Genomic DNA, 13251 nt, shown 5'->3' with positions numbered 1-13251 from the left:
TATGTGGTTTAAAAGATATCCTCTTCCATGCGAATGCTATTAAATATAGGCTGGGACATGGTGTCATATTGCATCATAACACTGGGGTATGATACATGCGCAGTAAAATCTGATCTGCACTTGCCGAAAAACTCAGCTCGCACATCATGATAAAACATGGGAACAATTGATTTGTTTTAATGAGTAGTCTGCAATTGGCCTCTGTTGGAAAATAAATATATGGGTGAGAATTACAGTTCCGCAACTATTGAAAATATCTTTGAAAAGAGACCATAAACAAATGCTCTCTATTTGAATAGCACCAAAGCAGACAGCATCCCTTTATTTCTGGCACTATCTGCTGTAACCCTCCAACATCGCATCTCCAGTTATACAGCACATGTGTCAAATCCCACAGCTCCCATGGGGTCAAAGACCATGTCCCAGCCTTCATAAAATGTTCTTATTCTGTGCATTGGTCATTGTTTACTATCCAGTTAGCGACATGCGATGCTAGAATGAAGTTGACTCCGCACTAATCTCTATAAACAGATATCTGCATATGAATGCAGATCAATTTTAAAGCAATACTTTGCAAATTTTCTTTCACTGTTGAGTTGTATTTCCAGGTCTTCAAATACAGATGCTTTGGGTTGGTCATAGGGAACACACCATTAACCCAAAATGTTGGTATTTGACAACTTGAGAATTAGACTCTGAAAAAAATGTTGCTTTAAAAAATCTAATAAAAAACCAAATCATCTTCAAGTTCTGTCAGGACAAGCGAAACCAAGGAAGCTAAAAATGGTGCAGCCGAAAAGCAGCTGAGTGGACTCCGTCTCATTATTTCTAGCGCCATCTGCTGTAATCGTACAACATCGCAGCTCCAATTACATGCTATACCCCATTGGGTCGAGGACCGTATCCGCAAAACGGTGGCATCTGACAACCCTGGAAATGAGAATCAGCCGACGACTAAAATTGCATGATGTAGCTAATAAAAAGCTAAATCATTATCACACAATAGCCGATGGGTTCCAAGATTGCGTTTCAGCCAGTGCTTTGGGCCTATTTTGCTCTCAAATTGGTCTGTTCACCTGCATTTCACCAAATCCTGCTCAAATACTACTGGTCAAAATGATTCAGATTACAAACAGAAACCAAAAGACTGCAAAACCAAAAACTTATTCTCTTGCCTACAGATTCTGCATTCATACAGAGAAAGATGTTGAGAGAGATTAAAGGGACCCCGAAATTAAGGTAACATTTTCCAAAAAAAACAAAACAAAAACATGTATTTATATCTACTCATTACAATTAATTAAATGTAATGCATGCCTTGCAATGCACTAAATGATGTCCCATGTAGGAACTAGGGGCAAAATGTCAGACTTAAACTTCTAAAAAAACTCAAGAGTATTTGGTGCTTTGATTAAGTTAGAATGTGTAGGAGTGCATTAAGCTGCAAAGTCTTTTTTCTTGATGGCTTTCCTTTTCTTTTAAAGCTCCATGTTCTGTATTGGTGTGTCCTCCTTTAAAACATGTCTGAAGAAGGAGAAATAATAGTAACACTTTCAACAATAACCCCTCTACTCTGTGCATAAGTTACACTCTGCATGCATATAGTATGTTTTTGTCATGATGTCGACAAGTGCAACAATGATTTAATGAACACATCCATCACTGAGAAAACAGGATAACATAAAAGAGAAGTACAGTCCACATCATGGTCTCTCGATTTTTAATTATCTCTCAGGAGAGTGTATTTTTACATGCTTATCAAAACATTTTTGACCTCGAATGATTTCTGAACATATGAATGTGCTTCACGTGTAGACATCCCTGTCATGGTTTAACACAGAATGTACAGTATCATTAAGAAATTGTGGCTATTTTAAGCGTGGGTGGCGAGGACTCACCAAACCGTCACAATCCTGTGCAGAACATGTCAGAAACCCCTTGGGGAAACAGTAGCTTTGGCACAGCAAAGGTATTTTTAAGCCTTGCTTTTCATTCTTTCAGAGAGATAGCTTTTCTTCTAAACTGTGAAATGATCAAATAAGTCAGCGCTTGTAGCTCAGTAAAAAAAAAAAAATCTTGTTTATGTTTCCAGCCTGAAGCTCGATTTGTGAGTGTGAGTGTGTCTGTGTGTTGTGTGTGTGTGTGTGTGTGTGTGCGCGCGCGCGCGCATGTGTGTGTGCATGCCTGCGTGTGCAAATCTATGGGGAGCAAATCTATGTTTTTGTATTTGTATTCCAGCAAGTACAGGGAAACCCTTTTTGCCTTGGCCAGCTAAGGACTTCCACACATAAAGTCCATCATCAATGAAGGAGGAAGTCATGCAAAAATCAAAACACAGGGCACAAGTGGCAGAGAGTCAGAGACGGGCTGTTGTGAGAGGCAGGGTGGGGGCGTTTAAGGAGGGGGGTGAAGAGACCAGCCGGCAGTACACAGAGAATCACTATGGTGACAGCAATCAGGGGGCTCAGGGGAGTGCGGCTTGGTCAGAGAGGAAAGCTTGAGAGGCAGCTGACTGAGGAATCAGCCCTCACTCTGGATGATTCAACTGACAGCTCCCCCCCCAGGGCTCTGCCGGACCAGCCGTCCCCAGAGACCGCGGGCTTTACAGAACAGGGATGTGGCTAGCAGCCCTTTTTCTGAGGGAAAGGAAAAACTGGAATGGGAGCCAAGACAGCAAAACAGTGCCAGTGATGTCGCTGATGATACTTTCACATATCATGCTCCTGATGTAAAAAGAAAAAAAAAGTGCTAATTTAAAACACGTAAACAGTATTATATGCCACATCCTCGATAAGTGCGAGTCTCTCTCCATATTTTCTCTCTTCCTGTTTTATATAAACACCCGTTCAAACTAACACTTTGCTAACACTTCCTCTGCTTTGTACCGCGCCGTTACCCCCTCTCTCTCTCAGCCAGCCATTAATCGTCACCCTCTCTTCTCTCTTTATCCGTCACTTCCTCCATCCCTTCCTCCCTCCCTCCCTGCTATGCTGGACAGTGTCCACCTAAACAGATGGTTCAGTGTCAATAGGCTGCTATTAACTGGCCGCTCTCCCCGCTCTGATCCAAGACGGCAAAAAAGCACATTCAAAGCACTGGGAATAAATCCTTTGCTACGCTGATGCAGCCACGAGTAAGACACCACTAAGATTATTGAAGATGATGGCGATCCCAATCACTCTGTCGGCATCATTTTCTTAAAATATTTTGTTATTTTCTCCTAAAACATTTCCACTTACACACACTATATCCAGATACAGAACACGGTGAGTCATAATCTGAAATCTCCCAGGTGTTATCGACTGAAACCACAAATGCAGTGAATCATATCCTTGGCACAAGTCTCCCTAATCTTTTTTTTCTGTGCCTTGTTTACTTGTTCTGTAGTTGGGATCTCCTGCCATGCCTGTGACTAGATGCTTCGTCATCTCTGTGCCACACCCTGCCGAGGAAAAGGACAACCACCTGACCTTGATGCTCACATCAGCCCAGCCCTCACTCTTTCCCCTCCGCTGCCTGTTACCGAGAGGTGCCATTCATCTCCACTCTCTTTCTTGATAGTGTACAGGTTTTTATTACATTCCATTACTTTGCATGTAGCTGTCACAAAAACACGTGCTTATTTTTTTCCACCCCAAAAGTCTTTGATAGTCCACACTTGAATCCACAACCTGTTTTTCTAAGAGCCATAATAAGATAACAGGACCGAGCAATATTAGTCCGCACACACCTCTAACCAATCCACTTATCCCTGGCTGTAAGTTTGCTGTGGTCAGGGAGTGAGAGCTGCTCTAAGTGCAAATCACCATCTACACCTGCACACACGGACGGAGGAGAGGAGAGGAAAATCTCAAAGATAGGAGTGGCACGGAGAGGAAGGGATGTGGCGGCGATGGTGTCGCTGTTGCTAGAACAGTCTTCCCACCTTGTGGTAGCACAGCGAACTGTAGCTGCATCAATGCGTGAGCAATAGGAGGAGAGAGAGAGAGAGAGAGAGAGAGAGAGTGATGCAGAGAGAGATGGAGTGAGAGAGGGAGGGAGAGCGAAGGAGCGAGCCAGAGGGAGTGATACAGAGAGAGAGAGAGAGCGAGCAAAAGGGAGGGGAGTTTAAACTAAGTGCTATGTTTTGGGACAGGCTAATCTGCTAGCGAGCAGTGTGAGGATCGGAGCGTATTGTGTGAGCCAGTGTGCGGGGGACAGATAAGGGAGCCAGCCAGCCCGCCAGCCCGACCCACCGACCCACCGACTGCCTGACTGCCTGTTTTAATGTGCTGACTCTGGGGAGATTTTAAAAAAAAAGAGAAAAGAAAAAGAAGCAGCATATTGACTCCTTAGACGTGTGCGGAGACCCTGGGCACAAACGCCACCACTACAGCCAAAGCCAGCAGAGGTGCATCAACAGACAAGGGGGGAGAAAGAAAAAGATAGAGCGCTGAAAAATCACAAAATCTGAAAATTTAAGAGGATTTTTTTTTATCCCCCTTCTTTTTTTTCCAATTGATTTCATTTTTTCTTTCCTTTTTTTTGTGTTCCCGGGGACTGAATCCCAGCCGTAGAGAAGAAAACAGCGGAGCAAAGAACTGAAGAGAATCTGAAAATAAAAAAGGACTGAACGAAAAAAAGAAAGCACCGAACATGTTCGAAATAAGCCGAACACTCAACGCTGCTTTGTTGAGCAATGAGGTATTTGGATTTGCTTCTTTCTCCACACTTCACCTGTGTATGTCTGCTGCCAACCATTCTGTTACGTGTGTTATTGTATGTCCGTGCGTGTGCGTGTCTGTACACTTCTGTTTGCTCATAGCCATAAAACAGAGGGGATGATTGATAACAGCAGCTGTTTATTATATTTTCTCGGTATGGAGAAAAAGGGACCGCTACGCTTCTCACGCTCTTCCTGGCTTGTAATAATAAATGGAGAGCTAGTGCTTAGACTTTATATTCCCCTATTGTAACAACACCAAGGTAGCTATGAAACCCATCCAGCATAGGCTTGCTTGTGAAATTGCCCACCTGGGGCTAAAATTGTATCTGTGCCTTCATGTGCACGTACAGTATGTCTGTAGGTACAAGCGTGTATGCCTGTACGTGTGTGTGTTCACACATGCATTTGTGTGAGAGCAAAGTGTTCTGTAATCCCCCTCTACCTCCTCTTTCTTCATGTCCCCCCTCCCCACCACCCTCCCCACTCCCTCTTCTGTCCTTTACCATTCTCACCGTCCTTCCTACCTGCTGTTATCTGTTCTCCTTCCCTTCTCTCACACCGCTTCCCCTCTCTCTTTTTCCCTCTCTCTCTCTCTCTCCTCCCCTTTCCTCCTGTGTCTGTGTATGAGTGTGTGTGTTCTGTGAGCAGCATCTCAAGATGATGGCGAGGTACGGGCAGCTCTCGGGACTAGCAGCCAGTGGCGTGGGCTCCGTCCCCGAGACGCACTCGCCGCTATTTCCCAGGGATCTCCTGTCATCGCCAGCCCAGATGGGCTACAGGTCACCCCTGGTAAGAGGATAGACAGACCGATATATCTCCATCTCTTTAATGAACACAGGCGAGCATAATAGGAAAAGAAACAGCGAAAAAAGAAGTTAGTGTGTGTGATTCTGTGTGTGTGTGTGTGTGTGTGTATGTATGTGTGTGTGAGGAAAAGAGCAAAAGGGCAGAAAGGGAGCAAATCAATTGTGGGATTCTGCCTGTATCCCCAATGGATAGTATTAGTAAATATTTACATTGTTATGTTTGTTCAATTACGGACGCCTACTCTGTCTTTAGCCTCTGCCAGTCAGACTGTTATCGAGGGAATTTGAGGTGTTTGTGTGTATGCACGCATGTGTGAGCGTGTGGTTAATATATTTTTTTGTTTGTTGGATTTTGTGAATTCTGTTTGCGTGTGCAGTATTTGCATTCAGTGTTTGCATTTGATGCTGAATTATCTCACATAGTAAATTCACGAATAGGCTCCAGCAGCACACCTACAATTCTACCATTTTGAACTTTAACGTCTTTGAAAAGGAAAGTTTTTTTTTTTAATGACCTTAGAAGATGCAGAGTTGCGTAAGATGACAGATTTCAAATGACATTTGATCACAACTATCCGTCCAGTTCATTTCCAATTAAACATCTGACAAGTCACATTAGCAGAGGAAGCAGGCACGCTGTAGATAGATGGGATATTTTGCATTGGAGACAACATTACTCTTCCATTTACATAGAAAAGATGACTTCAAGGGGATGGGAATGAGAGAGAAAAAGGGGCATGAGAAAACCCTGAGCGTTTAGGCAAAAGCGTTGTAAGAAAATCCCTGACTCGCCGCATTAAAGCGACATGAAGCTGTGGGTGTCTAATCCGCTGTGGGCTCTTCATTGGTTCGGCTCCCCTTCAAACTGGCTCAGATCCACACCCCAGAGCCTCCCGGAAGCCTTCATAACCCACTGTCATGCTGCTGACTGTACCCAGGGGTTTCCGTCAACTGTATGCAAATGCACGGCGAGGATAAGCGGTGAAATACGTTCCGTGAGGAGTTAGGCTTCAAAAATGTTTTTTCAGTTTTTTGTTTTTTTTTGCTTTGAATCCTCACACGAGTTCAAAGACGTCTGTCCAGTGTTTTGTTGTCATTATACGGCACACAAAATGACTGTTTTCCACTGCCCGTTCAGACTCACAACAGTGTAATCTGCTGTTTGCATAAAACTGCTGGACCATGAATTATTTGTTGGAACCAGTGGAACTAATCAGCTGAATTTATTATATAAATATGATTGACGTGCTAACATATTTTGATCTTATCAGCACCGTATTAGATGGAATAACAGAATTTGAGGTGATTGCTTAACAAGGCAATTCCAGGGTGAAACACAATGACCAGTTGAGTCGTTGAAAATTACATAAAATTTTATCACAAATGAGTATAAATAGAAAAAAAAAACAATACAGGAAAAATGAATTCATGATGAACTATGAGGTGATAGTTACATTTGTGGAAAAAAGGTTTATTTTGTGATTTTGCGCATTTGTCATCAGTGTGTTGCTGGTGATGAGGCATGTTTTGTGTGTGTGTGTGTGGTGTGTAGTGTGTAGGCGTGAGTCTGGGTGTGTGTGTGTAAGCACATATGCTTGTGTATGAGTCTCAAAACGTGTGTATGTGTGCGCGCGCATGATTACCCTGGTTAAAAAAGACCATCGTTATAGTGATTAATGGTGCCTTCATTAAGCACAGCAAGATCATTTGCATACATTAGATAAATGTGCTGGAAGATTCTGGTGGCTTTGGTGTGTAAAGCCTCAAAAGCAGCATCGCATTTTTTACCACGGTGATACCAAACGGAAATACAATTCGATAACGACAGCGCAACATTGCTCTGTTTATTCAAAATGGAGTAAATATACTGTTTTAAAAAACATAATTTCATTGTGTTTTATAATATTACCATTAAAATTAATGCACTATAGTGTATTTCCATTTAATGTGCTACTGCATTAAATGAGTGCCTTTATTAATGAATAAATAGCTAAATGGTTTCGTCCTCCAACACACTACAACGCCTGCAGCAAAGTTTACCATTACTTCCCCTGGTCACACTGTGTTTAGGTTGTTTAGAGCATTTAGTGTGTGCGTGTTCTCAGTCGTGCATCTTTCAAGCTGCAGGACAGTGCATTAAAAGAGCATTCAAAGAACCCAGGCACACGGGCGGAGGGATTCGGTATGCAATTAATGAAATTTATATATCTTTCTGTTCAAAATCCGCAGTATCAGTTTACAGTTTTAGGACGCAGATGACCTCAGCCACGTCACCCTCCACAAAGCAGATAGCACTATAAGAACATGTGAGCAAAAACTGAACTGCAAATTATTCCATATTTCAGTCACTGAGATCTAATTTTCAAAAGCCCACATCTAAATACCTGCAGTGCGCCGTGCTTCAGAGCTGAATGCTGTTAATTTGTAGAAAGCTCCACTGATTACCCACTGCAGGCAGCTGCCGTTCTCTATGTGACACTAGGTTTTGTTTGACAACTCCAATCTTTTCTGTTTGAACATTTAGTTTTTTTTAAAAAAGGAAGGTTGCATTTCAAACCTGCTTGAAGAGCTTCATCATCACAACAACAAACAGGCAAAGGGGAGGAAGGAGATGAGATGGAGTGCATGGCACAGGAGCTGGCAAATGTGTGCAGCTACGGTATATTAGCAGCCAGGAGATAGTTAGAGGTCATCTCTATTTCATAACAATGATTAGCTCCTTCCATCTGTCGCTCGCTGCACTTCCCCTTTCCTTGATTGCTGTGTTCTCTATATCCAGGAAATTAGTTCATTTATGCTCCACAACCTCGCCGTCAGTGAGGCACAAACAGGTGCAGCAGACTGAACGATGCCACAGAGGGAAAAAAAGACGCTCAAAGAGAAACAGAGAGATGGAGAGATGTGCAAGAATACAGCATCGACAATGACAACAGTGCCAAGAACAATGGTGGTTCATCAGCGCAGGATTGGCAACAACAAATGTGTTTATATTTTAACATGAATCAGTATCTGGCCAAAAACGAACCTCTTGGGATTTAAAAGTGCAAAAGAGAAAAGGCCAAATTATGTCTTTTATATCTTTTCCCCTTCAACTGCAGTCACAGTAGCACATGATATGAAGGCTTGATGTACTGCAGTGTTCTGTAAAGCTTTTTAGCTATAGGGTAGTTGAATAAAAGCCATGCTATTCAGCCATATCATCCCTATAGCATAAATCAGACAGCAGGTTGTGACTGCACCGTGTCATAGAATTTACATGCGACATCATTCGAACACAGACTGCGCAGCTTTGTGCGTGTGTGTACACCATGTCATGTTTGCACTTGATATGAGCACATGTGGTGTGTCAGTTACGGGGAACACAGAGAGGCTGAGAGACGCTGCGAGGGGGGGCCAAGAGGGTTCCGATTTGTTGGAAGAGCTGCTAGGGTTTGTGAATGTGTGTGTGTGTGTGTGTGTGTGTGTGTGTTCATGTGCTGGCCACCAGTACTGCAGGGAGGGCCTAGAGATCAGCAGCTGAGCCTGTGTCCCGCTGGGAGCCATCACTGCAGAATGGAGCAGGTGTCTGCAGGCTCATGCACAGACAGACACACACACACACACACACACTCACACACACACACACACACACACACACACACACACACACGCATACACACTGTAAAACTAGCTCTCTTTCTCCTTACTGTCTGTACCTCCCTATGAGTTTTTTTTTATGTTGTGCACACCCTACCCGATATATCCACCCAATTTAGCCCGTCCGCAGGGTGCCTAATAATGTGTATTTTATAACCATGTTTTTCATCATTACCTATTTTTCATACCCATCGACTCTGCAGATAAGATGATTAAAAGGCTGGAGATGCGGTTGTGATCCACAAACAATAGTCTAACAACAAATAGTGTGCTGCAGCAAACACGAGTGCCCACGCCCAACCAAAGGTCACCTTTCTGTGTTCAGGTACTTTGACCTGGAAGTAATAACCTGTAATTTCACTGACATAATGGCAGTGGCAGGGCCCAGTGCTTCTGAGTAGTGTCTTGACATTCATGACAAAACAGCAGTAACACACCGATCATGTCACTTCAGCAAACAGAAGCTGAGTGATTTTTATGAGGTGGGTAAAGAGCACAACCCGTGATGCAAAAGTAAACAAAAGGGGTCGCTGCCACAAAAAAAATCAAAGCGGAAGATTTTAACATGTTATTTCCACAGTGATTGACAGGTGTTTAAATACATGGATTAGCATAATTTCATCTAAGCTATTCAAGTTTTGTGATCGCTTTAAATACAGCAAAAAAATAGGATAGATGATAGATGTTTTAAATAATAATCTGTTAAGCAATAAACAAAATTTAGATTTCTTTTAAGTCGCATTCTCCACTGATAAATGAAATAAATCATAATAATATTTATGGGGCCTTGAGGTAATAAAAGAATGGAAAAACAGGAAACAAATTCAATCCACAGCCATAATGCAAAAGCTTGAAGGCACACATAATTATCATATCACAGTTTATATAATAGTGGAGTATATGTATATCCATAGTGGGCCTGAAATCTACTGGGGATTTACCTCAAATCTACAATTGTACAGTTCAATAGGTTAAATAAACAAAATAATATCACTTCCTGTTACTCATTTTTCGTCTTCAATTCCAAAAAATCCCAGAGCTGCTCTTTTGCTTGGTAGAGGGATAAAGCATTTAATTTCAGAGACAAATTTGTTGCCTCTCGTGGACAATGTTTTCACATCCAGTTGCAGTTATTTTATTCGGCTTAAAAGGATAAATAGAGAGAGAAAGAGAGGGAGAGAGAATAATGAAACAGACGAGGCTGGAGAGAAAGCAGTATTGTGTTTTTCAAATTTGGTGCGCTCTTTCCATTTTGTTATTTGCCAACAAATATTACCAATTATTGTGCAAAAATGGGGGGAAAAATGCCTCAGCTGCTGTTTGACAGTGAAGTCAAATTTGGAGGTCTTCAGCTAAATCTAATGTCAATTTATGTCGACATGACGCAGCCAGAGGTTTGTATTGGATCGTTCGGATTTACTGAATTAATTATAAGACAGACTGTGATATCAAAATGTACTGAAGACATGTCAGCCTTATAAACTTTGACAAAAGAGGTATTAGCTGGTGCGAGCCCTTTGCTGACCTGTCCGCATCTGCGATAATCTCACTCAGATGGCTGCAGTTCACTCATGTCCTTCACAAGGGACACATATTCATATAGCCAATGAATCTCCAGACAAAAACGATGTAAAATCGCCTATTTTCATATGATATCAATAGATTATTCCCTCTACAGACCCAAATTTGAGATATTATATGGAACAGATCCCCATTTTGTAGGTGGGGACTCATTTTAAGAGCAGCAACGTGAGGAAATGTGCCTTATTGTTGACAGCTCAGCGCCTGTTGATGCTGAGCTGACAAATGCTGCCAATACTTGAGTGATTGTCCGCGTCTGGGATCCTGGCATGTTGATGAACGACGCAATTTTTTTGTCCTCTCAGAATTGATAGTTTCAAAGCCGATGCGTTTTTATTGATTCGCTAATTGCCGGGGATGAGGCAAAGTATCTGCTGTCACCATGAATAAATGATGTATGGCTTACTTGTGCATTAGTGTCGAGGAAAAGTGACCATTCCAGTTGCGGTAGTTAACCATTGGCTCCACTGGGATAGTGGAGGCCTGTGCGTACTCTGCAGGAAATAAAGTCATTTTAAAAAAGGGATTTTCAAGTGATTAGCTGCTCACGAAGGGCAAGCTAAATCAAGATACTGGGAATTCATGAAAATACTACAATTATTTCTGTCCACGGGGAGGCTAACAATAAGTGGTCCCTCTACACGACCCAGAGAGATGCAACAACAGCATCATCATTATCTGCTGACCCTTTACTCCCTTTAATAATAAATGCATTCTGACAGCAGCAGTCAGGTTTAAACAGTTCACCATGGAGTCTGCCATGAGCCGTATACAATCATGACTGTAAAGTGAGCTCATCATCAGAAATACATACATATTTCTAACACTTAAAGGTCCTATATTGTTATGTCAGATCTCATGTCTTTTTTTCTTATAAAGCAGGTATACTAGGTGCTAAATAAATACTGTGAAAGTATCAAAATGCTCATTCTACAGAGAAATGCACAGTCCCTAATCAGTAACTGTGTCTTTAAATGAGCCGCATAGACTTCTGTGGAGTTGTGATGTCACAAATACATTATATACAGGTAGAAACTGCTTCAGTGCTGTTACAGTCATTCCCTGGCTGCAATGATGGTGCATAGACACCAAAAGCGAAGATATGGAAGATCCGGAAACACTGACCAATCAGGGTAGAGTGGGCTTTTTAGGTTAGGAGGGAGGCTTAAAGAGTCAGGTGCTAAAACAGGGCGTTTCAGACGGAAGGTGACTACAGATATGCTAAGGCAGACAGTATGAGAAAAATAATGTCTTTTTTGCACATTAAAACATGTAAAATTCTCATAGAAACCCACAGTAGAAGTATGATCCTGGAAAGGAGCATTAAGAGTAATATTTTCTTTACCTCGGTTTGTATTATTACATTGCTCCGGCTTGGCTTAATTTAATTTAAAGTTAAAAATAGTGCATTTACTCAGAAAAAATATTTATACCATCTGTGCAAATGTGTTGTTTATTTTAGAAAATCATTTCTATATTTAATTAATTTCTTTCTCTGCAATCGGCTAACTGTTTCAACAACACATCATAATTGAAACATGTCTCTAAGCATGTAGGCATTTAAAATGAAGCCCGGTGGAGGTTTTCTTGTTGTACGTTGCCCACTTGCTTTTCTTCAAGCATGACAAAGGGCAGTTAAGCATAAAGTGACATTTAGAAAGCTGGATTTGTGCAGCATGGGCATGTTTTTGGTCCACAGTCCCGTAGGCCATCCCTGTGAAGGACTCCGGATACGTTTTCCGAAAGGTTATTCCTTATCAGAAGCCATAGAGCGGCCGTTTATAGAAATCTGATCGTGCAGGGTTTTTGATGAGGTTTTAAACGTCATTGCAGATGGCAGGTGGTGTTCCTATGATTCTCATTTTTCCACCTGAGGTCTGAGCAGAGGATTCTGTAAAAGGAGTCATTTCTGCCGGGAGATACATGACTGCAGAAAATAAATAATGGAGATAAAAAGGTCTGAAAGTGTGCAGCAGTCTAAAGAATCTCAAATGGGAAGGGCTGCGTGCTTTGTGTTAGTGTCACTGTAGAGCGTGTGTGTGTGTGTGTGTGTGTGTGTGTGTGTCTGTGTGTATAAGTGGGGGGGTTGTGATTAAAGCCTCCACCAGATGGACCACAGCAGTCGCCCTGTGAGCATGGATGTACCCCGACCGGGATCAAACGCAAAACGGGCTGCCGTCCCCACAGCCCCAAAGCCCACCACTATACCCCGTGATCCACTGACCCAACACACAGCAACACAGCTTCATTTCAAACATACAGAGTTATCCGGTTTAAACTGGAAGACCAACCGAAAACAAAACTATCTCAATCATCATACCCATCATTTAGACTCAAGAAACCCCAAATATAACAATTAGATGGCATTACATTTGCTCCACATCAATGACAATAAACAGCAAGACTAAACTTCATGATCACTGTGTGAGCTGCTGGCCTGCTGAAGTTGAATGTCACCCCAAGCTGCGGACCACTCTGTTGTCCAAATGGACACTAATCCACCAGAGTCCTGTTGAGAATACA

General features: G+C 42.2%; 1 protein-coding gene across 5 annotated transcripts in view; it reads left to right on the top strand.

The window, feature by feature from the left end:
- The first annotated feature begins 4466 nt into the window (after positions 1 to 4466).
- Positions 4467 to 13251, top strand: part of elavl4 (ELAV like neuron-specific RNA binding protein 4) — a 91996-nt gene continuing 83211 nt past the window's right edge. For all 5 annotated transcript variants that reach the window (XM_042513803.1, XM_042513796.1, XM_042513773.1 and 2 more), the window contains exon 1: positions 4467 to 4683. In XM_042513803.1, the coding sequence (XP_042369737.1) occupies positions 4636 to 4683 (48 nt within the window). In that variant the 5' untranslated portion in view covers positions 4467 to 4635. The remainder of the gene's footprint in view (positions 4684 to 13251) is intronic.

The sequence above is a fragment of the Plectropomus leopardus genome, chromosome 3, assembly GCF_008729295.1.
Source record: "Plectropomus leopardus isolate mb chromosome 3, YSFRI_Pleo_2.0, whole genome shotgun sequence".
NCBI classification, from domain to species: domain Eukaryota; kingdom Metazoa; phylum Chordata; class Actinopteri; order Perciformes; family Serranidae; genus Plectropomus; species Plectropomus leopardus.
This window is presented reverse-complemented; position numbering and strand designations above follow the sequence as displayed.